This window comes from Naegleria lovaniensis (assembly GCF_003324165.1).
Source record: "Naegleria lovaniensis strain ATCC 30569 chromosome Unknown tig007, whole genome shotgun sequence".
Taxonomy (NCBI): domain Eukaryota; phylum Heterolobosea; class Eutetramitea; order Acrasida; family Naegleriidae; genus Naegleria; species Naegleria lovaniensis.
The window spans coordinates 136514-162935 of NW_025407829.1; the positions used below are offsets into that span (position 1 = coordinate 136514).

The following is a 26422-nucleotide window of genomic DNA, read 5'->3' on the forward strand; positions in this document are numbered from 1 at the left end:
TTACAAAAGTAACATCAATTATCCGTTGTAAAATCTGTGGTAACCGTTCGACGATTGCCAAACTAAGCTTTTAGGATTTTCATCTCAAAAAAATGTTTTTTCTATTCGTTACTCTCGCGAGCTTGTCAATGGTTGCAATCGTGCTCTTAGCTTTGGCATCTCCGAAAGTTATTCATCGGATACTTAATGAAATATTTGGGAGAACGATTTGGGCGAGTGCTGTTTTTCGTCCCGAAGCTCCATCATTGGAAAAGTATGATTTGGAATTTTTCCCGAAACTTGAATCCGATTCATCATCCCAGAGCCATAATGATGACGATGGAAGAGAATGTAATTCAAAAATTTACAACACAAGAATTGTCAAAGTCACTCCCTGTAAAAAGAATTCTACGGAATCAGTGACATTATTGACATGCCCTGATTTATATTCTCGTTTGAGAACCAATGCTGTGTGTTATACTTTACTTTATCCTGTTCACATAGAAGAACAAGTTTTATTGAAATCTTTGAGTCAAGTGCTTTCAGAAATTCCACTTGTTGGTGCCAAGTATTTGGAATTGGATTCTCAAAACAAAAATCATTTGAAATTATTGAGTGAAACAGAACAAGAGTTAGTGAAAGGGAGAAAAAAGAAGATTCTCGTGTTGGACCATTCCAATGCATTTGTGAATGTGTTGATACGAGGACAAACAGATGAAATTTCGAAACGAGTAGATGACAAATTGATGATGAAACAAGTCGAAAATTTGGATGACTTCACTGACCATGAAAGGGAAGAATTGTTTGGAGCTTTAGTTTTTGAAACAGAAACATGTTCTCCCTATTCAAAAAAGGAAATTTCAAGAATTCAGGTTACGTATTTGAAAAGTGGGAAAATGGTCTTGTCACTGACGTTAAATCATTCTGTGGGAGGTGCAGACACGGGATATTATTTTTTGAGGTCTTGGTGTGAAATGGCTAAATTTGGAAAATTAAGTGAAATTCCAATATTGGATCGAACTGATATGATCTATCCCAGACATTTATTAAGGTATGATTTTTTATTTAACTTATTTCATTCGGAGTTTTTTTGATTATTCTGAATTGAAACGCACACCCTGTGATGATGAAACTTGAATGGATTCATAGTAGACCATCTGAAAATGAAACAAAAGTCAACATGGAGGAGGAATATTTATTTTACAAATACTTACTCAGCACCATTCATTGTTTATTTTTATACAAATCCAAAGAAAGAACTTTAAATTTCTCAGTTTCAAAACTCGACCGTATGAAAGAGCAAGTTCGAAATTCCCTGTGTGAAAAACAACAAGACACTTCAAATCTCGTCATTTCTACCAATGACATCATATGTGGAATTTTATTCAAATTGATGGCACTTTCAGATCCCTCTCTCTCCAATGAGACCATTCTCTCATTTCGTTTTGTTGCCAATTTTGCACCCAAATATCCACCTTACAACAAGAAAGGATTTCACTTTGTTGGAAATTCTCTCATGGCCATTTGGATTCACAAAACAAAACAAGAATTATTGGACATGACCCTTAACGAATGCATTTGCATGATTCGACAACACGTACTTGTTCAATACACCGAAGAAAATGCTCGTCAATTTATTAAGGAATCAAGCCGAGCTTATTTTGATGAAGGAAAATCAGACTTCTACAAACCAATTATTCAGAATGTAAGAACGACGTTTTCGCTCACAAATTGGTGTAAATATTCCTTTGTGCGGGATTGTGATTTTGGGAAAGGAGCACCTCAGAGATTTTTGCAGTTGGAGAAAATGGATGCTTTGCATCATGGTTTTCTTGTGGAGAGTACTCCTGAAACTCTTCAACTGAAATGTGGATTGACGGATCGAGAGTATGAAAATTTGAGAGAGATGTGTAAGGATTTGATAGTCGTGTGAAATGACATTTTAGCATTTCTGGATTAAAATGGTAATGATAAAATCGAATCATTGTTCCATATTATGGTCGACATTTGTGCTACAAGTTGATGATAAAATTATACATGTTCAATCACATTTACAGCTGCTGCATTTCCTAACTCTAAATCTCTTCCATGCTGCTTTGTATTGATCTCATACGGATCTGAATAGTGTGACGGTGCTGTCTCCAGTGAACAACACAAACATTTCCAAGAATTATCTTTGCCAGCAAACGCGTAACAATACAAGGTGCACGAAAAGAAACATAAAAATATCAAAAAACCCAACACCATTGCTGCCACGACACCATATCCTACCTGAATGGGAATTGTAATAAATATTGGAACAATAGGAGGTCGTTTAAAAATCAATGGGAAAAATAAGCAAATGAATGAAAAGAGAATCAGAATGAGAACAATGATGAGAGTGCAAAAACCTCCAAAAATGCAACACACAGAATACCACATGGTATCTGTCGTGGAGGCAATGGGAGGAGATTCTTTCTGTGGTGCGTCGCCATGAGCAAGTTCATGAGGATTTGAAGCTTCTTGAAGTTGTGGTTGTTCCGTTTGTGAAATCATGAACGTTTCACCGAGGTAGGCCTGTATTTGTTGTCGATAAAATCGAGAGAGTAGTTTTTTGTGACGATTCCTTCGAACGCGTTCCAATCGTTTCTTTCTCTCTTCGAGTGTATTTCCATCTTGTTTCACATGAATGTAATCAAAATCAATTTCAAAATCTGGAAAAAATCGAGTTCCAATATTATAAAACACTTCTTCCACAATTTCATGATAATGAGCAATCGCTGCTTTTTGTTTCTTGTTTTTTGGTCTATTTTTCATGTTATAAAACACACAAACTCCGACACAACTAATAATCGAAACGACAAAAACTCCACTAATGGCTGCAGAAAATATAGCTTCTGCCATGGATCCTCGAAATACTATAAAATAAATCAATGCCAATGCCAACGTTCCCAAAGCAGAAGCAGTTGCTGAAATAATTAAAATAAATAAATAAATATTCACAGATTCAAACGTTGTGCATTTGAACATTTCATCCTCTGTGATTTTTCGAATGACATCTCCCAATAATCTTAATTCTTTTCGTTGCATTTCGTTGAGATTTAATGCATGAAGAGAGACGAGAATTTGTTGTTGCTGTTCGATCGTGAGTCGAGGACGAGTTGCTTCATAACTGTGTGAAATGGAATGTGTGGAACTTGATGAATTCACTTGAGTTGCTATATTCTTATTTTGATGTTTTTTCTTGGAAATGTGAGGATCGCTTTGTAGCATTTCCAATTCATCGGGTGTGAAATGTAAATCAGCATCAGCGAGATCCATATCTTTTTCAGTAGGATCATCATCGTGTTGATCTTGAAGTGTCTTTTTCAGTCTCTTGTGTTTTCGATGATCTTTCTTTTCAGCTTTGACATTTGACAGTGCTGCTTGGATCGGCGTCTCGTGATTCGTTGGTGTCGCGGTCGTGCCGACAAGACCTCCAAAATCCACAATCGTAGAACAAGTCAATCGAAGTGGTTCTTGCTGTGTTTCAACAAGATTATTGAGATGATCCGCTTCGCGAAACACTCGTGGTGACTCATTGAGAACGTTTTCACCACTTTTCGAATGTTTAAAATTTTCATCCTTTGCATTCGAATGATGAATATTATTATTGTTGTTGTTGTTATTATTGAAAATTCCATCATGATTGGACACTTGTTGTTGAAATAATTGACTCGGAATGATGGTAGCAATGTCGTGATGAATGATGGATGCTTCTTGGTTGTTGACGACAGGAGTAATAAGAAGAGGATTCTTGTTGGTTGTTGTTGTGGTTTCATGATGAATGTGGTTTGACACATTCTCCTGTTGTGGTTGTTGTGGAGATTCTTTTGGAGACCCTGTCCGCGTGTGATGATGGTTGTGGTCTTGTTGTTGTTGTTGTTGTGTTTCATCCACAACAACAGTTGACATTTTTATTTGTTGCTGTGTTTTTTGATTTTCAAAAATCAATCCTGTGTTGTGTCCTTTCGACTACACTAGGAGTTCGTGAGATTCAACTCGTAAACATGGTTGAAAAAACAATGAACATTTGACAGTTCTGTTCTCATAAAACCGAGTTCAGTATGGTTAGTGGAAAAACACAGTAGTATATAGTGCCAATTGGCGAACAATCAAATACCTTCTCGCACTGTCGCTACATGACCAAACACTTCTCCTTGTTCGAACTTGTGTTAAAATGAAGAGAATCTCCAAAATTGAAAACATATCGAATAAAATTGTTCCAATCGATGGTGTTGGCAACTCGTGAAAATTTGTGACAAGCATGGTATTGTTGAGCGATGAGACGTTCCAAGACCTTGTTGGAAATGTTGGTTCCTTCCATACTGCTAATTTCAACATAGATAGGAGGCACAATACTCGATGAAAAATTTCTTCGAATAATCCTGTCAACTCTTTCCTTAATTAAAATATGTTCAGCGGTATCTGTAAGAGCATCCATCTTGTTGCCACAAATGATGATTGGTATTTGTGAAATTTCAATGTAGTTTTTCTTTCGTAGAATATGTTGAATCACTTGTTGGACATATTCCAACGACTCATCTACTTGAGTCAGATCAAAAAGTAAAATAAATAAATCAAAATGTCGAATATTGTAGTCGATTAACGATTCTGATATTTCTTGTCCTACGGTGTCGTACATATCGATAGTGTATCGTTCCGTGTCAACACAAATAAATTCATCTTCTGGATTTTTGGGTTCAAAAAATTCATCGCAATTTCGATTGGAAAATTTCATCATGAACATGGATTTTCCAACATTCTTGGAGCCCATGATTGCAACATGGATGGCTCTGGATTGGTTTTCTGTTGAAAAGTTGTCATTATGTAAATATTCTTCGTCTTCAATTTGTTGTTCACTTTTTCGAAATGTTTCATACATGATCTCATAGTTAAATGTACTGTTAGAGCTATAAGTACGTCTGTGGGAGACTCTTGACGGTGTCGATGATTGTTGAGTTGTAGCTTTCTTGTTGGGTGTTTGTATAGTTACATTATCTGTTGTTGGAAGTCCCAGGTAATTCGATGTCGAGGACGTGCTCGATCTTTCTTGAGAGTTCGATGAATCTATTGAATTTCTAGAAACTTCAGGCGTCTTGTTAGAATTCTCTTGAGGAATATTAATATTTACAGATAAAGGGGTTCTGGGAGAAATCATAGTATTTACATTTCCAGAGTCAGCAATATTGCTGAACGATTGAGAACGAGAGTGACGCAATTTGGCAGGTTGCTTGTTGACTTTTTTCGAAACTTCAACCGTTCTATATACAAACCAAGCATGATTAATTTTCGAAAATAGGGCCTTATAATCTGTGACATTATTGGCCTCTTTGACTGCTGATCGATGAAAATAATCTTGCTCCAACAATAAATGATATTGAATTGGTGCCATGACATCTCCCTTTCTCAGCTCTAAAATAAATTTTCGAATATCTGTCAACACAATTTTATGTGTATCCTCATTGGTCATCCACAAGTATTTGACAAATAATAAATCTGCATAGAAAATTGGAGCAAAATGTCTTCGTAGTACAAAGTAAAAATCTCGAGAAACGAGTTCATAATTATGAATATCATGCATGACGGTTAAACAATCGACAAGCGCCAAAATACGTTTTCCATAAAGTTTTGATGGTCTCCGAGATCGTCGCATCATGGTGTTGGTTGGAGAAAGGAATTGTTGTTGATGATGATGATTGACGACGGTCGTGTTTGTACCATTCATCAATGTTGGGGATGGTGAATGCTGTTGTGGTGAGATGGGTGAGTAATAATCGGAAGTATAATAATAATGATTAGCTGTAGGATCATCAATTCGTTCTGTAATGATCGGAATTAAAAATACTAAAATTCGTTTCGTAATATCCCGAGACCATGGACAAGAAGAGGCTTTACGAGCGGTTTGATTGGATGATGATAGTGAGGTAGAAGGAGAGATCCCTTTTTTAGGAGTAGCAGGTGGAGGCATTTCAATAATATTGGCTGAAAGTGAGGTTGATCTCGGAGAGCTAATAATGATATCACAACTGGAAGCGGCTCTTCCTGAGAAAGAGGCGGCAGAAGGTCTTGAATGAGAGTGTTCATCCAGAGACATTTTTTTGTGATTGGTTTGATAAGTAACCACATGTTGACAAGAGGTCATACACTGGAATGGACTTTGTGATTTCACTGATAAATGTCAATGCTATATTTGAATGGTTAATAGAGCAGTGTCATTTGACAAATATTGAGAATTAAGGTTTGTCCTTGTTGTTGAATTTGTCTTTGAAAATGGATCGAATGGATTCCTCGGTTTCTCGTCTAGTTTTACTCAAAGCTGCCTTGATCGGTTCAAAAAAGTCCTTATCTAAAAAGTTTTTTTCTGTTTGGACAGGAGGGGGACTATTCGATTTATGGCCATGATTTTCGCCAGGCTTGACGCCTGTAAACTTTTCAATCTGTTCTGTGTGCACAAAAGTCATAGTTGAGGCCTGTTCTTCATTGGTAATCTCTTTCGTTTCATTGGTAGAGTTGAAAATTACCTCATCATATCGCTTTCGAGGTTGTTTTCCTTCTAAAACATCATTGATTAATAATTTCATTGCAAAATCTGGCTGTTTTCCTTGTTTTTTCATTTCCCACAATATACTATTCACTCTTTCCGTTCGGTCATGAAGTCCAGCACATTCTTCAACTTGCGTTCTGAATTTATCAATAGATGGATCGAGTGTTACCATCTTTTCTACCAGTTTTCTGGCATCATCTTCCGAAAGTGTAACCTTTGTTTCATTAACCACTTTAGAATTTTCTGTTCCAGAAAACAAATTTGTTAATGGCTTTCTTCCATGAACTCCTTTTTGTTTCATAATTTCAAAAACATCATCATCGGATGTCTTACGAATATTATACACATATCCGATGGTGGTATGAAATTCTCTTTGATGACGATTCATATTTACAATCATCATTGCGTTTCTCTTTTCCAAAAATTCCCATTTGCGGTCGTAAAATTTCGAAAAACTCCTTCCCATCATATTATTTGTACACATCATCATTGCTGCACCATTTCCGTGCTGGAAATAATAATCATGACGGAATGAGGAAAAACTTTTCAAGTACGCACGTTGCATCATTTTTTAACTATTGAATTTCCAAAAATTGCCTCTTCGATTAAAAGATCCCATTCAAAAAAAATGAACTCTCCGTCGGGTGCTGTCCATCCAACAACCAATACCAACAACTTGAAAAGCCTCACCACCTCAACCGCTCATCATCATACGAAAGGTCAGCACTCCGGAGTTGCTGTGAGAACTCCTAGTTTTTCTGCCGTTGATAAAGAGGATGCTACAGAACGAGATGCCATGAGCGAGGAATTTAGTGAGGTCTTTCCGACACAACAATCAGCAATTGTTTTTGGAGAATATGGAGCTAATGATGGTCAGATGGATTTAGAGATGAATCATGTGAGGAGAGGAAGTTCAGCATTTCAGGACGATCAGCCTTTTGATGATATTCGATATCATCATGATAAGGGTTCTCGGGATGATCAAATTTTGAATGGATGGAAGAAAATAATTTTGGATCGAAGATTTAGGTGAGTGAAATGATGAAATTATGATTGTGAGTGAGATGTTAATATTTGGATTTTGGATTGCAATATTTCAATTTTCGTTATCCAAATTCATTGTTTTGCTCAAAATTTATGACAACTGAAATCCCGAGTAGCATTGGAGTCGTCTCATTTCTTCTCATTGCTGTGACAGTTTTATTTGGCATAATTTTGATTTTACTTTTAACACTGTACAATATAGATAAAGGAGCACCTATCAATAGTGATGGCTCTGTGTGGACACCACCTGTCACAGAATCCGGAGCAGTACAATTAGTTAAGGCAACAAATGGTGCTGCAGCTGCAGACAATGAAATTTGTTCCAATATTGGTGTGAAAATTTTGCGAGACTTAAACGGAAATGCTGTTGATGCTGCTGTTGCTACCACGTTTTGTATTGGAATAATGAATCCGTTTAGTGCTGGTATTGGTATGTTTTGTATACTAGTTTGTTTATCATTTTTCAATTAACAAATCGACCTTTCTGAACAACTATTTACAACCATCTCACTGGTTGTTGGTTTCACTTTCATTATGGATGTCATATAGGTGGAGGAGGTATAATGGGCATTTCCATTCCTTCTAGCTCACCAAATACTAAAGACACTGTTGAATATATTGATTTTAGAGAGAAGGCCCCACTCGCTGCAACATGGGACATGTATTCATCATTAAGTAATTCTCCTGCTCCACCTTCACAACGAGGAGGTAAAAGTATTGCCGTATTGAGTGAAATTAAGGGTCTCTACACTGCTTGGAAAAGATATGGCTCACTACCTTGGAATGTATTAATTCAGCCCTCCATAGACCTTGCAAGGAATGGTGTGAAAGCCAACAGTGTCATTGCCTCTCATCTTAACAAGTATAAAAAGTGGGTACTCGAGGAAACTTTTGGGAGTGGAATGAAACAACTTTATGCTGTGAATGGAGAGGTGAAAAAAGAAGGAGATTTATTGCAATACTTCAAACTAGCAGATACTTTGGAGATTGTAGCAAAGGAAGGAGCAGATGCTATTTACAGTATGAATGGATCATTAATTCAACATGTTGTGGAAGATATCAGAAAAGCTGGAGGAATCATTAGTGAGGAGGATTTAATTAATTATGACGTGAAAATTTACTCAACTAGAAATCAATCCAAAGATGGAACGGAAGAAGATATTTCCACTCCACTGTCAACCTATTTTATGGGATATCAAGTGTATGGGTAAGTTTCTCGATAACAATATCTCGTTCAAACTAACTGAATATTACTTGCAATTTATATTCCAAAATGTAATGAACAATGTTATTAATTTTAATATCTTTTAAAATGATGGAATATTACCAAAATCATGGCATCATATTTTCCACACAGACCACGCCCAGAAATTTCAGGAGGTTCATGCGTTATTTTCTTGCTTAACATGTTAGAAAATTATGTCAGAGAATTAATGGAACCTCTTCTCAATCATGCTGGTCAACTCTATCAAGCAAATCAACAGTTTCACATGTCTCAACAAAAATATGCTCTATTTATCGAAGCTTTGAAATTTACATTTGCTCATCGTGCAGATTTAGCTGATCCTGAATTTGTCAAGGAATCCAACAAAGTCATGGAAGACATGATTAGCAAAGATTATAGCGCGCAGATACGAACAGCCATTGATCGTGCATTAGTGAACAACAAGACATTCTCAGATCCTCTTCATTACAAGCACGATAAAATGAATTTACATTATGTGAGAGATGATCATGGAACGTCGCATTTGAATGTATTGGATAAGAATGGAATGGCTGTGAGCTTAACAACTACGGTGAATTTAATTTTCGGAAGTTTTGTAGTCGGTGACAAGACTGGAATTATTTTCAATGATCAAATGGATGATTTTTCACTGCCCAATACTACTAACTATTTTGGATTAGCACCATCTCCAAGTAACTATATTGATCCAGGCAAAAGACCGCTTTCTTCCATGTCACCAACGATTATTCACAAAAACAACAAATTTTACATGGCTGTAGGTGCAAGTGGAGGCTCTAGAATTATCAGCTCTGTTTTTCAAACCATTTGGAATCATATTGTTGGTGGCTTGAACATTGCACAATCTATTCAATTTCCAAGAATTCATCATCAATGGAGTCCAGTCACTCTGGCTGTTGAGCAAGGTATTCCAGAAGAATTAATAGCCTTTTTCAAGAGCTTTTTGGGTTACAATGGAAATGGAAATGAATCCACATATATTAATCGTGTGAAGGGAAATGCCGAGTTTAGTGTTGGAATTGTTCAAGGAATTGTAAAGAAGGGAGACAATAATATTGAAGCTGCCTCTGACATTAGAAAAAAGAGCAAAGCCGCTGGGTATTAAGGTGGGTTTTATTTTTTCGGGTATGATGAAGGTTGTCATGAAATTTGACAGGACGGTGAAATACTGAGCTGTAAGAAATCACACATTTTGAAAACGTCATGATACCTTTAGTTCATGTTATTATAAGTATATGCATAAATATCGTTCATGTTGTCATAGTCATAATCCAATTGTGATTCGAGGAAGCGCTGGCTGTCATTCCTCTCAATATATTCCGCAAATGTGTCAGCAAACGGCTTAATATTTCCTTCAGGATTGTGTTGCTTTCGAGAATTGTGGTCTTCAATAATTGCGAAATAAATTCGATCAAAGCAATTCTTGAACTCTTCACTCTCAATTTTTTCTTTAACGATTTCAGCAATTTTCACAGGATCATTTCTAAATGCACCACATCCTTTGGTATGTCGAGGTCATCACGAAAAGGAGGTGACATATAATGGCATACATATTCCAAATATGCCCCACGAAAAGGTATGATTGTGAGCTCACAAAATAGGAAAAATTAATTAGCAATAAACCTACCAAATGCTGAGAGGACCAAATTCCTGACTCCATGATGAACAGCAATTTTCAAAATCGCCTCAATGGTACCAGTATTTCTTGGATCAACCCCGTGCACAGTGGAGCGATTTAATGGAACAGCGGCAGCCGTTATAATATCCACTAATCTTGGAGTTTTCAACAATGGATAACCTTTTGCTTCACATCCTCTAAATATTGTTACATTTGGCGAATAAACTCCACTTTCATAGCCAATGGGATAATTCCAAGATCTAGTCTTGTCAATGTTATCCACATGATTATCCAAGCACATGTACAAGTTAGATCTACGATGTAAATTTTCTTCTTGAGCTCCACAACCTATTGATGATTCCATTTCATGAATCATGGATTGGTATTCACTCCTATAATCTAAAGGTGACAATTACAAAATACCTACCTCCTTTGTATCCACCTCCTGGAGTGTTAGGATTTGCCATATTCAACACAGCAACTCGCTCTTGTGGATATTTTCCTTCCTTGATGAGCTCATCTTGAATATAAAATGCAACATCGAGACAATCCCCATTGAACACCATGACTTTTGTCAAAGATTCAGAACCATTGTTGTTGTTGTTATGTACAGTGAGTGTTTCATTCTGATAAAATTTACTCATGATGGAAGCTCTCTCAAGAAGATCTTTTCTTAATGGAATGATTTCATACTCTCGTTCTTCACTATTCTGCATCTCTTCATTGACCACTTCACTCTTCACTGTATTTCCGACATGACATGGCATATAGGCATAACATTGTTTTCTACATATTGAAATGGTATGATTTTGAATCAATACTCTCAATCGTTTCAACCGATCAAATTGCTTGTTATTGACCATCCCAGTAAAAATTCGAACAAATTGATTCGGATCATAAATAAAAGAATCAAACTCCACCCGTTTGGTATTAAACAATGGATCATCAAAGAAGGTATCGGGACAAGCTGGGAGTTTGATCTTGTTGTTGTAGTTTGATGAATAAGAGGAAGAAGTAGAGGATGAGCTTGAATTGAGCATTTTTTTTTTAATCATCAGTTCCAGTTTCATTTATGAAATTGAGGTTGACCGCAAAGTTCAAACCTGTACAGCTCGTTTTTGTAAAAATGCATGAAACCTGCGACGGGATTCGAACTCGTGAAGAACCAACATTGCTTGCTGTTAGATCGCGTGACTGCAATCATTCAACACAGGTTCCATGCAACAATTTTTCGTTAAAATAATGATCATTTTCAAAAACTCGTCACATTCAAATTGTTATTACTGATTTTTCTGTCTTCATCGGCTTTGATCACAATTTCTAAACGGCAGAACAAACGGTGAATCCCTACCAAACTCAAATTCTGGCAGTGTCACTCAACCTCGTTTTGGTAGCTCCTAAAAACAATTGCAAAAAAATGAAAAGAGGCCTAGCAGCTTTGGAGGCATCCGATAAGAAATTGAAACTCAGCAGAGATGATGATGACCAAGCATTGGAAAAGGATCCACGACAACAACAAACAGAGGAAGAAGAAGTGGAGGTTCATGATGATGAAGAACTCTACATGTCTTATGAAGATTATTGGAACGTTGTTGCTGAGATAGGCTGTGATGATCATAACCATGATGAAGAGGATTTTTCGGATGTGATTGTGAGAACTTCATTTCATGATTATCATTTGCATAAAATTATATTGAATCGATGTAATTATTTCAAAATGTGTATGAAACGAGACTCGGGATTCAGTGATTCAAATCAATTTGAAAATGGAAAGTTATTGATGGATCTGAAAGCGATGGAAGAAACATTTGAGAATAATGGATCTAAAATTGAGAAGGACATGTTCGACAAGATTGTAAATTTTATTTATTGCAATCATGTGGAAGTGCAAGATGCAGATGCCAATGATTTATATTGTTTGATTCAGATTGGAAATTTTCTTGACATGAAACAATTACAGGATTACATTATTCAAAAAACGTGGCCACATTTCAGAATATATTTGAAAGAAAGGTTGGGATTGGAACTACCATTAGAAGAATTATTGTTCTACTCTTTAAATGTTGTGGAAGATGGCAACGAGTACTTGATGGAAATTCCAGAAATTCCAATAGAGTTTTTGAATTTCATGTTTTCACAACCAAAAATTCCAATTACATGCAAACTTGAGCTTCTATACAAACACTTCTATCAAAGCACTGGAAAAGATTTGAAAGAAATTGACAAGTCTGAAATTTTCACACACCCATTCGTACAGCCATACTCCAAACTCATGCATCAATTGAAAGAAATGCTTCAACAACCTGGCATGACTCTTTCTTTCATCCGTGAATCAGGTGCCCAATATTTCGCACAAATGTTGTGCCCAGAATTGCCATCCTCGTCGTCCACTAAAATAGATATTCAAATTACACCAGCAGCTTATTTAGAATTTAATTTGGAGCCGAGTGATGATATCATCGAGGAACATTTTTTGTTTGGAACATTGTTGGATTTACGTATTGCATGTGGTGAGAGAAGTGTTTGCTATTGGTGGACTTTTCAATTATCCAACCTTGATTTTCCTTATCCAATACAAGTGAGCTTTTATATAATGTATAGAAATGCGTGTGGAGGACTTGAGCATACAAAAGTGATTTCTCAAGGTTTGCCACCACTTGAAAAAGGAGAGTCACAAGAGATTGGAGTTGTCTATGGAGAACAACTGTATATTGGTCGTGTTGCTATGAAAGGAGTTCTCATAGTCGAAAAAGCTTAGATGTGAATTGTTGATATTTTGAAATATATTATCAAGTATGACTATTACATTCGAATCTGTGATTAGAAAACGTATTGAATGTTGTCTAAATAGATGGTAGAATTGAATTAGGAATTGTTTTTCGATCGTTGCCTCACTTTCAGTTTCGCAAGAATTCCAAGATTACCATAAAAAGAATAAACCATTCCAAAATGACAAAAATTTCAAGAAACTGTCTTGGAACTGCTGTTCATTTCGCTACTCAATTCATGTTGTTTTACCAGCTTGTGAAATAATTTCCGTCTTTGTTATGGAAAGAAACAATGAAACTCAGTTTGGCCTATGGTGCTGTTGCTGCTCCTTTCTTTTTCATTATTTGGACGTTGTTGTTTGTGTCCATCATACTATATGTTCTCAAGAGAAAAGGAATGAAGAAGAATCAACACATCTTGTTTGTGTTGGCCATTATGTTGACAAGTGTAGTGGCTACAAATTAACTTACCTGAAATTACTGAATTTGGTAGTTTTGAAGTAATAGGAATGAATGCATCCTTTTACGCTGTTTTACGCCATTCTTCTCGCTGCACAAAGAGAAATAATTAACTACTTGGTCTGGCATCATCTCTTAATGATGGCTTTTCTTTGTCATATAAGTACTTTCAAAACTGCCATAATTAGAATTCTCAACTAATCTCAATAACAGTTTTGACTCTATTTAATAGTTTGGTCACTTGTAAAGAGACAGGTGCCATTACTTAGACCCAATATACACATCCAAACTTTGGTCATTTACATTTCTGGTTGGCTCATGATGTCAGGATTCACTCTTTGTTTCTCTTTTAATCTCTGGTTACAAATTGAACAAATAATTGCAAAAAAGCATCAGAACATTGAAATTCAAAATGAAAAACAACAACCAGTAGAAGCTCAACTCCTCAATTCTCCTCCAGAAGAGGACACTTCGAAGCAAGCTGGTCTTGTTGTTGTTGGATGTGTGAAAAATCGAGAACATACCATCTGTTTATGAAGTCAAATAATTCAAAATTTTGACCAATCCTCTTGTGCATCATTATCATGATGTTTGTTTGAAACTAGATTATTGAAAACCAACTGCTGTTGGAAGTTTCACCCAAAAGATTGCACCCAGTTCTATGCTTTCGCAAAAAAATTTAAAAAATATTTAAATTTGAAAAAGCATATTTTGGTCCTACAAACACTACTTTTCTTCACAACGCAATGCTAAAAATACAATGAACACAGCATATCCCCAAAATATTGGAAATTTATTTCTGAGGTAAAACGTTGCGATCGACGCTTACCTCTCGATCATTATCAAGTCAAGAGTGTGGATCACTTGATCAACAACCAAACTTTCAGAAGTGCTCGATATCGATCGTTTTGAATTGATAACGTGCCTGTGATCACTTTGTCAACCAAGGCAAAAGTTTTCGATCCGAGAAACTTCCACCAAAATATGACAAGTTATTTTTAGATGCCTCAAGTTTTTTGTTCGAACAATTCATACCAGAGTAGTTTCGACGATTTCATAGTTTTCGAAATGCTGATTCCATTTTTTAAAAGATGCAATGTTCATTTTGAAACCTTGTATGATTTCATCGTGAAATGACAGTATTCGCGCTCTTTTGGGAGAAACTTTCTTGTTCCAATTGTAATTAGGCCATGTAGTGTCAGACGACATCATACACTACATGGCCAACTAATTACAATAATCAAATGCAAACTCTGCAAAAATGAAATCAAATCATTATAAGTCAATTCAAGACTCCATCAGCCCTCTAACTTCTTGGCCTTGAAACAAAAGGCCAATACCAGAGAAAATTGAAGGAATTGTTTCTTCTTAATGTATAACGTGCACTGCTCAGCTCGTTAGGTGGTGAGTGCGTTCATTCTTGTTCATCTTGACATCTCTTTGTACCACCGTGTTTCCTCAGGCTCAGTGGGAAACAAAAAAATTGTTAGGAACCAGCGTGAATCGAACACGCGACCACTGGATGGCTGCTGCAAACCTCATTGCAATCCAAATCATGCACAGGCAAGGGAAACAAAGAATCACATCCCAATTCTGCATTCATGGCTACAACAATACGTCTCGGATCTTTTGATAGCCATTCAATATCTCGAGTGAGATTGATCGTGTGGCTAATTTAATCCGAAAATAAAATAAAATCAAAAAAAAATATTCTACAAGTAATGACTTCTTTGTGTATCGGAGTATAATAGCCGGCAGTTCATCTACGCGCGATGTTCCAATGGTTGTATGCTCAACGATGAATTTGAGGTCATTACGGTTTTGTTGTTTAGTAACCACAAAAATTGAAAATCAATTAATCCCATCATCTGCACTTTATTGATGAGACTCCGGTCACAGAAAACAACAACACTAAGCTTTTAAAATTAATTGTATTTAAAAATTGCTTGATTCTTCAAACAATCAGCCATACAATCAATCACACAGTCTCAGCTTTCCCTTGCTCAAAAATGGAATGATTATAAATATGTAACAATCGTTGTTGGCCATAGTATTAATAGAGTCATTTTTAAAAATACTCTTAATTTGTACCTTGAACTATTTAGGAAAGCTACATTTGTGACATAATTTAAGAATATTGAAAGACAATATTAATCTTCAATTTTAAAAAAAAACAATGACCGATGATCTATTTTCGATAGTAACATGTCGATGTTATATACTTCGAGTGACTCTTTCACCGATGAGGGAAATATTTAACGAACAACATTGTTTCAGAACTAACTTTTTATATCCAAAAGATACTAACTGTTTGTAATGCCAAAACATTGAAGCTTCAGGGGTAATGATTACAATCACTATGTATCTGCTCTTAGTTCAAATGAAGATGCTAGATTTAGTGTTGTGTTTTATTGTCATAAATTCCATATCCATCGTAAATCCTATTTATTTTATTGCCTCAAAATAAACACAAAGTTCATTGTATCACACGTCAATCTCTCATCTCCATCCAAAAACAAATACAAATGTATTACATTTCTACCAATGATAATTCAGTTTGGTCTCTGATGTGGTTGCTGCTCCTTTCTGGCTAGAGAGCAACACCGTACGGAACCATAGCTCAGCGGTTAGAGCATTGGATTGCAATGAGGGTTTGCAGCAACCATCCGGTGGTCGCGTGTTCGATTCACGCTGGTTCCTAACTTTTTCACAAACGACGCTTTGTCTTATTTTTCAACCTGCGATTTTCGAATTGTTATAAGAGATAATTAAACACATCAAACAACCCTTCAATAAATCTGATCTCCCAAAAACAATTTGGATCAGAAATTTTTAAGGAGTCCATGTGGTGAACACTGTTATGAAACATGTTTATTTCAAGACAATTTTTTGCTGCTCGATCATGGAACTGCCTGTTCTAGGATCTTTCGAAATTCTGTAATAGTGTTCTGCCAACTCACTTCTACCCAATTTTCTTACAAATTCCTCGTCGTGAGTGATGACAATTACTTGAAGTTGGAGAGTTTTCTTCTGTCTTCAATCAAGAATCGGAGTGACTCGGCTAAACTGATGGCGTTGTCAATATCTAGGGCATTTGTAGGTAATAAGAATTATGTAGCTATTGAGGTTGTATTTTCATTTTCGGTTTCATAAACGATGGAGAAGGCTGTGATGACAGTGTGATTATTTTTTCTTTGACATTTTTAATACGACAGCTAAGGACTGTTAAACGATAAGCCTTATTCTCGACAAGCCTTAATGGCCACACTATCGAAGCATGGAATACAGAATTAAATAATTAAAAAAACATCATCACATATATTCATTACTTGGAATATCTAACGTCATGGTCCGAAAGAATAACAACATCAATAACCAGAAAAGAATGAAAGAGGAAGATGAAATCAAGATACATGTCAGTGATGACGATGTTGCAGAAATTGTTTCATTTGATGATGATCAACTTCAAACTTCGAAATTTAGAAAAGTCTCTTCCTCTTCTTTGACAGCAAAAGAACTGAGGGACAAGGTACCTTTAACTCTCCAATTCCGCTCAGATCCTTCCGTTGTAGGTTGCTCATCTTCAGAAACGAAAGAGTCATCCGCCTCAGCGCTGACTTCCTTGACTTTCCAAGAGAAAACTTCCAAGAACAGCGTTGCAAAATCTGAAAGCAAGGCTCGTTCAAGAGATCCTTCAAGCAGCTCCTCCGGTCGAATGAAAACAGAAAGGTTCAAATGGAATCCAACAGAAGAGATTAGGCTTTTTAACGTTGTTGAAGGATGCAAGCTAGCCAACAATAAACCAAGTTGGACTGCCGTAGAACAGCATTTCAACAAGGAGGGAGCACCTTTCGTAGCCATGTCTGCCCTTCAAAACAAGTACTCCACCAAAGTTAAGAAGCTTAATATTACACCGGAAACTGAGAAAGGCTCATTGCTCTTGATTTCATCGTCTTCAGCAATCCAAAAGATGATAAAAGATGCAATGGTTATGGCCGATAACCAAGTAGTTGATGATATTATTCAGAATATCCCAGTAGAAGCATGCAAAATGTTAAAAGGAGAAAATATGGAGTGGTTTCCTCCTGCCACAAACTCTAACACCAGTCCAATGCTGAACAACTTGAGATGCTTAATGATTGGATTGCTCGATGGTAAATTATCCTCCTCGTTAAGCAAAAATATTAACAGGGATCTCTTAGCTAAAGGCCATTTGCTCATGAAGTTTCCCAAATTGATATATTGCAAAATTTCTCATGCACAGTCCTTTGAGAACGAGGTCAAAAAACTTGGTTATATTGAGGATTCGACTCTACTAGAGAAGATAAAGATGAGCATGTTGGAAAAAATTGAAATTAAGGAAGAAACAATTGTGTCTCGCTCTACGTCATTCTTCGTTCGGACTGGTTATGGAAATGTAGATAGCTTGGAAGTTCAATACCTGACTGAAACAGTGGACTTACTGACTGTTGAGGTGTTAAGCAACAATCAAGTCGTGTCAAGATTTGCTCCTTTTCAAGTAGAGGAAGTGATCTGCCAAAAGGAAGATGTTTTGAAAATTAATAATGGAAGTTTGGACTGCTTTGGTGCAGATAGTGAGGTGCACCGCTCATCTCGTCTATTACTGGAACATAGGGTTTTAAAGAAATGGAATGGATATGTCAACATTTTTAACCCTTCTCGCCCTTCATTAATGCAGGTTTCAGAGGAAAGAGCAAGGAAAATATGGGGAGATAGGTTTGAAACAAACATCCAAAAAGGTTCCGATTTGAGAATCTTAAAGTCGCAAAGCGTTGGCCAGTCCAGCTCCATTAAAAGAGCCACCTTGTGCTGGGAATATTGCGAGCCAGATGAACATTTTGGTAGGTTATTTGTTGAACATAATTTTAGCTCACACTATTACAGAGCAGATGTTGATGGATTATTTCTCATTCACAAACCTTTCAAAGGATAAAATTTTGGAAATTGGTGGTGTTATTCTGGGACTATGGTTAACAGACGGGAGCAAAGATTCTGCATCCATTTGTCTCTCCGGAAATGAATTAATGTTGGTCAGATGGTTGATATCTCAGTTTGAAATGTGTTCCCCTCAAAGCATGCCGTACTTTAAGCAATGGTATGCCAAAATTATTAAGGATGGCGAAGAGGAGGAAAGTAGGGCGAATATACTCCTATTTGATGATTTTAATGAAGATGAATCAAAGTTGAAACCGAACATTAGATTTTGCGAAGGAGATTTTTTTCTTAATGGGCAAGGTTTTGTAGATCCATCCTGTAATTTTGTAAATCAAGGTAAGGCAAGGCAACATATTTCAAATGGAAGACATTACGTAGGTGTATCTTCTAAGGAGTCAGATGAAGAAACAAGGAACAAGATAGACACTATTTTGAGATCTAATGGATACTATACGTCGTTTTACACAGTCCATTTCCCAGGGGCTGAATTTCTTTCATTCTTGAGGAAGGTTGGTTTGTTGAAAAACGGAGAGAAATGTGTTCCTTCCAAACTGTATTTTTCGAGATCAAGGTTGTTATTGGGTTTTGCAAAAGGAGAAATTTATGGAGATGGGTCTAAAGATGGAAATAGATTCTTGTTCACGCAGAAGAAGGTTGATCCAGTAAAGATTCTCCAGTTTGGTTGCGTGGCCAATGGAATGTCAACTGGTAAAATTTTATTAGATACGGAGGCGGTTTACCCATGTTACCATATGTACCTTTATGGGTCAGGTCTTCGTAAATGGGTTGACGATTACTTTCCCAAGAAATCAATTAAGGCAGAACAGAATATTTACACTCGATCTCATACCACAAGAGAAGGAGATAAAGAATCCAAAATGTTTAAGCTCAAAAGTGTCATGAAGGCTGATGACCATGTTGTTGGCAGATTTCTTGTCACAACACAAGGAGTGTATTATGCTATTGGCGAGAAGGATGTTTTTTTGCTTTCCAACAAAGGTGGGATGCAGGTTGTGAAACACTCGGAAGCGTTAAGCGAAGTAATACCATCATTTATTAATGAGCTAAATCATTAAACATTCATCAGTAAACAGATCCATCAATCGCTCACCATTCAAAAAACGTGTAAAACGAATAAATCCAATGCTCTGCCGCTGAGCTATGGTTCCTTATGGTAATGTTGAAATTCATCTCACTACCAAGTGTTGTTACCGGTCATTTGCTCGAGCTTCGTCTCTCATTGCTTTGCTTAGTTGGGACGATGGAATAGAATGTCAAACAGCTTACAAAACGTGTAAAACAAATAAAACGTTGCAAATCACGAAAATTCCAGTAAATCAATAGCATGTATAAATTGATGTTTCATTTGTGCATGGTGTGGAAATTGGTGTTTTTCTCATGTTGGAATTTGTTTTACTTGTTTTCGGTGAAACTTCGAAAAAAACAATTAATTGCTGAAGATGGAATGAAATATTAAGAATATTGAAAAAAAACGTTAAATCAATAAGAATCTATTGAAGGTCGTATTAAACAGCTATTTACTTCTCCAAAAACATCACTGAAAGAAATTACCTTTTTTGTCTTTAGAGGTAAATGAGTGTATTGTTAAGCCGGACAAGACGTATTTTGTGAGGGAACGAGCAACAAATTCTGATCAAGCCAATCAAAAGGCCAGAAAAGAAAAGTTATCTCTAAGGACCTTCTTGTGTCTCTTTACACGAATTTGTGATATCTATTCGATAAATTTTGATTTTTACTTGAGAGAAATAACTTTCTAATTTACCTTCTAATTAACAACGCACTCGTACCAGGAGCAGATCTGTGAACAGCAAGAGAATGGAATGCAAGGTCGCAGGTTCGACTCTCTGAGCGAAATCACGAAACTTTTGTTGGTGGCATCAAAACCATAGTTCAACAGGCGCACTATGTGAACGAGGTGGTTGAAAACAAGAAAGTCGAAGGTTCGATAACTGAATGATGTAGCATTTTTACACCAAAAACATTTGCGGTCACCACGAATATTATTAATTAGGATTTGATGATTCTATTGGAATGTGAATTAGAAACGCATTTCTTATCTCTCAAATTGTTGGCTCAGGCGTGGAAGGGGTACCTTAAGGCACGTGTTTATATGATAATAGATTCTGTTACAAAATTACTGTTATTGTAATTTTTAGAGGGAAATATCGCAAGAAAAATTACCTCAACAACAGAGCGTGTAGTCAACCATGTCCATCAACCAAACACCCTCCCATCCCACCTGATGATGTTTCCTCTCCTTGTCATTCCTTATTTTTTCTTCACACCTCATTCACGAAATTCGTGAACAACTCCTTCTTACTTCACACCAATTGTGAAGTTGTTAAGAATCATCTCTAAATCCAACCTTGACACACTTTGCCTGGAGCAAGCAGGTCCCAGTAGTGAACTTGTTAAGACAACTTGTCTGGTGGTCATAGGTATTCGACACAATGTTACCTTAATCTGGTCCGTAGGCGTTAAATCCTGTTAGAAGACATAATCTATCTATCTTTTGGATCAGTGGACTCATGTCGGATTCTCCAGGAATCAGTTGCGTAAAAGCCAACCTCTGATCCAGCACCTTAGGTCTTGATTCACTTCAGTCTACCTTGAACCACGGTAAGCTCTTGTTAAAACTTGAAACTGTTCTTTAGTTGTCTTTTACTCACCTTGCCGATAACATTTCTCATTAAGGGTTGCCTCTTCTCATGGGTTCTTGTTCTCCCATGAGCAGAGGATATTGATCGATGTTAACAATCTCGTCATCTACTCCATTTCAACCCTTTTCACCCCTATGTACCATTCTATACCTTTATAAATAAAGGGATTTACCATGCAATTCATGTCACAACCCCTGGTTATCGTTGGATCGTAGTTTGAAAGTGTGTAATAACTGTTTGGGAGAGAGATGGTCGATCATGTGATTGTGACGAGGAAGATGGTTCAGTCCTCCAATTTGAAGTAGTCACCATGGCACTTGTAATGCCAGTTCAACGTGTGGACTCACCGATAGTGATTTCGTGTTTCCTTCATGTACGAAATAATAATTTGCGTTGGCAGGTTTTGATGGATAGAAACCATCATAAAATCATCCAATGATCTTTGTTACGTTAAAACTTCCAGCTGGTTCGTCTAGTGGCTTTTTGCACCAAAGCAATGTCGCAGCCTTTCGACTTGGAGAAGAACCAGCACCAAATCAACAAACGTTTGAGCATTTATTAAATGCAGCCTCTAATCAACAATTTTTTGCTGCTCGATCATGGAACTGCCTGTTCTAGGATCTTTCGAAATTCTGTAATAGTGTTCTGCCAACTCACTTCTACCCAATTTTCTTACAAATTCCTCGTCGTGAGTGATGACAATTAATTGAAAGTTGGAGAGTTTTCTTCTGTCTTCAATCAAGAATCGGAGTGACTCGGCTAAACTGTTGGCGTTGTCAATATCTAGGGCATTTGTAGGTTCATCTAGAGCCAATATTCCACAATCAATACTAAATGCCTCAGCTAGTGCAAGACGAATAATAAGGCAAGCAAGAACTTTTTGACCAGCACTAGAACGACCTCTCATTGGCAATTCTACATCGCCTTTGACCATGACCACACGATAGTTATATGTTTTTCTGGCAGACTCTGTTTCAGTGTCACACTTAATGCTGATGGTGTCAATGTCGTTTCCTCGATATGTTTTTTGCCAAAGTTCCTTAATAATCTCATTAATCTCTGCCATCTTCATGCTGTGGTATTTTGTGAGAGCCTTTTCGAGTGCCTTCATGTACTTGTCTAAATCTTCTACAGCATGCTTTGTTGTAACAACCTTGATGAGTAAAGACTTGTACTTGTTTTCAATATCCTTATACTGATCAGAATTGAGTTGTTCTTGAATGTCCTTAACTCTTCCTTTCATTGTGCTTCTCATTCCTGATATTTGAGATTTTTCATTAGAATATTTAGTTTGCTTTTCTTTCAATTGTTTGATGTCTTCATATGAGTCCAATGATGCATCGCTACCTGTAATGTTTTCGATTTGTTTGGTCAACGTTTCACATTCGGTAATAATATTTGTCAGCTCCCTTTTCTTTTGTCTGTATTTCAAATTGTCTTCAATGTTTTGCTTAATGACATTTTGCTTCTCAAGACCTTTGTTGTACTTTTTAAGAAGCTCAGACAACCTGTCATTTTCCTTTTGATTCTCGTCAATCTGAATCACCAACTTGGTAATTTTAGATTCAACATTTTGCAAATTTTCTTCAATACCCTTCTCCTTGTATTTCTTGAGTTCTTGCACGGAAACATTAAGTTTGGAAATGTCTTGCTGATAGTCTGTGATTGAGCCCTCAAGCATGAATTCTTCCTTTCCATGCTTTTCCTTCATCTCGTTTAACATCTTATTGTATGATTGATATTTCTCTTCAAGAGTAGGTATTTCGAGGTTAATTTTTTCAATTTCTTGACCTTTTTGGTTGATTTCTGATTGCTTTTCATTAAGAGAATCCTGAAGCCGCTTCAACTCTTTCAAGTCGTATTGAGCCTTTTGCAAGCTGGTGAGTTTTTCTCGCAACTTGTCTTTCATTTTGGAAAGCTCATTCTGACAATTTGTGAGCTCCTGTTGTAACTGGGAATGTCTATGGGTAAGCTTTTCTCGTGAGCTTTGGGCATCTTCTAACTGTTGTTTCACTTGTTCATATGGTACAAGATCTTGTGGAAGACCAAGGTTTTTGAGAGCAGTCTCTTGTTCAGTGATACGCTGTTGCGTGATTTTGATGCTATTTTGCAAAACTTTCAATTCTCCGCATCCATTTAAAAGCTCTATTGCCTTCTTTTCGTCATTCTTAGCTTGGTTAATTTCTTCTGTCAGCTTTTCAATCGTTTCATTGAGGTTTGTAATTTCTTGCTTAATGTTAGAAGCTTCCATCTCGAATTGAGGAAGGTCAGAGGTTTTCAATCGTTCGATATCTGCAACAACAGGTTTGATTTCTCGAAGCTTTTCCAATACAGAGCTAGCTGATTCAAGTCTTTCTTTCGTCTTTTTCAATAGCTTAGGTGTTTGTTCCATTTTTCTTTGTAGTAGAGATTCAAAACTGGAGCACTCTTCTTCGGTATGAAATCGCCTCTCGCAAACCAAGCACTCTTTGTGACTGCTTGCATGGAGAATAAATTTTTCATAGCAAAGCTTTAATGCTTCATCAATGCTTGCTCGATTTCTTAGATCGTTCACCTCCGTTTCTGCTTGTTTCATTGCCTCATCCCAAGTCTTTCCTGCTGGGAGGACTGCAGCCACATGTTGTTGCTTGTTTTCAATATCATTCTTGATTTTTTGTGCTTGATTGTTAGCAGTGTCTAGCTTTGATTTTTGAACAGACATAGATTTCTCCAAGCTTTGTAACGATGAAGTAAGCGTTTGAACTTTGTCAGTTGCCTTCTTGATCAGTCCCTTGATCTTAACTTCAACGTTCGCAGCTGTGACTTCATTGTCAACACCTCCCAAAGCTGTTTCATATTTCGTTCTGACTTCAGAGAATTTTTCGTTCAAACTTGAATTATGCTTGACAAGCTCCTCCCTAAAATTCTGAATTTTGAAACAAATATCTTTTTCCTTTTCTCTCGAGGCTAGTTCTTTGTTAAGGTTAGTGATTTTCAAGGTCAAATCTTTCTGATTTTTAGTGTTTGTTTCCATTTCTTTCTTGATAGTATCCATCTCCTTGTTCTCCTCTTTGTCTCTAACTTGTTTTTCAAAAGTTGAATATTCTCTTTCCATGTCAGATACCACAGCTTCGGTGATAGAAATGTGTCGAATCGACTCTGAAAGTTTCTTTGCTTCGCTCTCTAAAACGGTCTTTCGTTGCATAGCGGTTTTCACCCTGGAGACGCTATTTTCTTTTTGCTGCAAGAATGAATTGGTTTCTTTTAAGAGACTCTCTTGTTCAGTTTTATGTTCTCGTCTCTTATTTTCAAGTTCTTTCTTTTCTTTTTGAAAGAGCTGCTCAAGTGAGCTGAGAAAACTGAAAATCTGACTTTCTGAAAAAGGAGGATGCTCATATCCTGGTATGTGATATCTTTGTGAGAAGACCATAATATCAGTGCTCATATCATGAATACGGCCTTCATGAGCTTCCTTTTGGGACTTCAACATTCCCATACTTTCTTTAAGAGTATTCATTTGGTTATTGAGGGTCTTTTTGGTTGTTTCATTCTTTGCAAGATCATTCTCAGTCTGCTTTTGACTTTGTTTCAATTGTTCGAGTTGCTTGGAGAAGTTTTCTTCAAACTTTTTCACTTCTTCGTCCGTTTCAGTGAATTCTTGCTGTAAGTTTTGATACATTTCTTCAACATCCTTTTCCATCATTTTCTTTTTAGTGTCTGCAGATGTAAGCTTTTGTTTAAGAGCATTAACCTTTTGAATAACTCCTTCGTATTTCTCAATCTCTGAATTTACTTGATTCAACTTTTCATCCAAGTCCTCAATCTTTTCTTTCAACTTTTGAAGCTTGATTACTTCATTTTCTGCTTCCTTGCGCAATTTAACGCTTTGATTTCGTTCAGTTTCTGAAACAGCCAAATCTTTTTCATGCTCTGCTAATTGTTGTGTTATGTCTTTCTTGGTTTTTTTGATAGCTTCTAAAGCCTTAGAATATCTAGTGCTAGAAAAGATATCATCAAGTTTTTTCTTTAGTACAGTACTTTCACTGAGTGGCCAATTTACGTCCTCTTGGTGACAAAAGATAACTATTGTGTATTATTTCATTGTAAAACCAGTTAAGGTTCATAATAATTAAACATACCATTCTCCAATATTGCTTTGCTCACGCCCATTAGTTCAGGAATTAATTTGTCCATATCTGTGCATTTGTAGCTACTGCTTTTGGTTTCCCCGTCTTCTCCCTTTGTAGAGAGAACAGATTCCAATTGTTTAAATTGTGTAGTTTTCTTTTTTTGCGTCACTTGAAAGCTACGCACTGTAATATATTTCTTCTTATTCGCTGCTTTGAATTGCAATCTAATTTGACCTTTCACTTCTGTGTCTCCTGATACTTTTGGGTCATGAACGAATGATTTGCCTCTATCACAATTCGGAGGGAGTTCACCAGTGGTAGCGCATTTCAAACATTCAATGAGTGTCGTCTGAGGATAATAAATTTTGTAAATAAATCAAGAGGGCAATATTCATGCCAAGGGTAATATCATCATAAAATAATTATCCAAATTATTAGAATAATTATTATTTCAGCAATAAAGTAGTAATAAGGATCGGAACGAGAAGAATCAATACCATCCAACATTATAATATCCTTTAACTTACTTTTCCTGATCCGTTTGCTCCCAAAATGATTGTCAATGGTTTAAAGAATTTAATAATTTGCGGTTCTCCGGTATGATCAAAAGAACGAATACCGCTTACACTCAGCCAATCTAATGAAGACATTTCGAAATTGCTTTTAAATGATTGATAGGGTTTAATGCAGCCAATGAGAGATCCAACAAAAACAAAAGGCTAAGAGTTTCTCAAATTTTTTGTTTCTTGATTTTTCTGGAAGGCGTTTCACGGCAACAAGGCTTCATTTCGGACCGAAACAATGTTCTCGGTTTCAAAACATGATGAAGCCAATATCAGTGATATTAGGCTTTCCAACACAATTAAAGACATTTCCTCTTGTTTGAGTACTCAGTGATCTCTATGAAGCTTCCAGCGTGTCACTCTGAACTCCATCAAAAAAAATCAAAGAGTGCACACTGAACTCTACATTCCTAGCTTGTTCACACTTCATTTTGTAA

At 36.6% G+C, this 26422-nt stretch overlaps 9 protein-coding genes across 9 annotated transcripts; 4 read left to right on the forward strand and 5 right to left on the reverse strand.

Annotated features, from left to right (window-relative positions):
* Positions 1 to 92: 92 nt before the first annotated feature.
* On the forward strand, positions 93 to 1912 carry C9374_013895 (uncharacterized protein; the record flags this gene model as incomplete). Its single annotated transcript, XM_044689821.1, has 2 exons — positions 93 to 1030; positions 1132 to 1912. The coding sequence occupies 2 exons, from the start codon at positions 93 to 95 to the stop codon at positions 1910 to 1912; spliced, it is 1719 nt and encodes a 572-aa protein (XP_044553327.1).
* A 98-nt stretch (positions 1913 to 2010) lies between these two features.
* On the reverse strand, positions 2011 to 3912 carry C9374_013896 (uncharacterized protein; the record flags this gene model as incomplete). The annotated part of the gene is made up of 1 exon (XM_044689822.1): positions 2011 to 3912. The coding sequence occupies one exon, from the start codon at positions 3910 to 3912 to the stop codon at positions 2011 to 2013; it is 1902 nt and encodes a 633-aa protein (XP_044553328.1).
* Positions 3913 to 4135: 223 nt separating this feature from the next.
* C9374_013897 (uncharacterized protein) lies at positions 4136 to 6094 on the reverse strand (the record flags this gene model as incomplete). The annotated part of the gene is made up of 1 exon (XM_044689823.1): positions 4136 to 5470. The coding sequence occupies one exon, from the start codon at positions 5468 to 5470 to the stop codon at positions 4136 to 4138; it is 1335 nt and encodes a 444-aa protein (XP_044553329.1).
* Positions 6095 to 6233: 139 nt separating this feature from the next.
* Positions 6234 to 7112, reverse strand: C9374_013898 (uncharacterized protein; the record flags this gene model as incomplete). Its single annotated transcript, XM_044689826.1, has 1 exon — positions 6234 to 7112. One exon carries the CDS (start codon positions 7110 to 7112, stop codon positions 6234 to 6236), a length of 879 nt encoding a protein of 292 aa, XP_044553330.1.
* A 60-nt stretch (positions 7113 to 7172) lies between these two features.
* C9374_013899 (uncharacterized protein) lies at positions 7173 to 9936 on the forward strand (the record flags this gene model as incomplete). Its single annotated transcript, XM_044689827.1, has 4 exons — positions 7173 to 7573; positions 7705 to 8018; positions 8138 to 8795; positions 8946 to 9936. The coding sequence occupies 4 exons, from the start codon at positions 7173 to 7175 to the stop codon at positions 9934 to 9936; spliced, it is 2364 nt and encodes a 787-aa protein (XP_044553331.1).
* Positions 9937 to 10043: 107 nt separating this feature from the next.
* Positions 10044 to 11489, reverse strand: C9374_013900 (uncharacterized protein; the record flags this gene model as incomplete). Its single annotated transcript, XM_044689828.1, has 3 exons — positions 10044 to 10330; positions 10459 to 10797; positions 10877 to 11489. 3 exons carry the CDS (start codon positions 11487 to 11489, stop codon positions 10044 to 10046), a joined length of 1239 nt encoding a protein of 412 aa, XP_044553332.1.
* A 377-nt stretch (positions 11490 to 11866) lies between these two features.
* C9374_013901 (uncharacterized protein) lies at positions 11867 to 13207 on the forward strand (the record flags this gene model as incomplete). Its single annotated transcript, XM_044689829.1, has 1 exon — positions 11867 to 13207. One exon carries the CDS (start codon positions 11867 to 11869, stop codon positions 13205 to 13207), a length of 1341 nt encoding a protein of 446 aa, XP_044553333.1.
* Positions 13208 to 17061: 3854 nt separating this feature from the next.
* Positions 17062 to 19708, forward strand: C9374_013902 (uncharacterized protein; the record flags this gene model as incomplete). The annotated part of the gene is made up of 2 exons (XM_044689830.1): positions 17062 to 18538; positions 18582 to 19708. 2 exons carry the CDS (start codon positions 17062 to 17064, stop codon positions 19706 to 19708), a joined length of 2604 nt encoding a protein of 867 aa, XP_044553334.1.
* A 2176-nt stretch (positions 19709 to 21884) lies between these two features.
* On the reverse strand, positions 21885 to 26072 carry C9374_013903 (uncharacterized protein; the record flags this gene model as incomplete). The annotated part of the gene is made up of 3 exons (XM_044689831.1): positions 21885 to 25375; positions 25432 to 25771; positions 25950 to 26072. The coding sequence occupies 3 exons, from the start codon at positions 26070 to 26072 to the stop codon at positions 21885 to 21887; spliced, it is 3954 nt and encodes a 1317-aa protein (XP_044553335.1).
* Between the last annotated feature and the right edge of the window lie 350 nt (positions 26073 to 26422).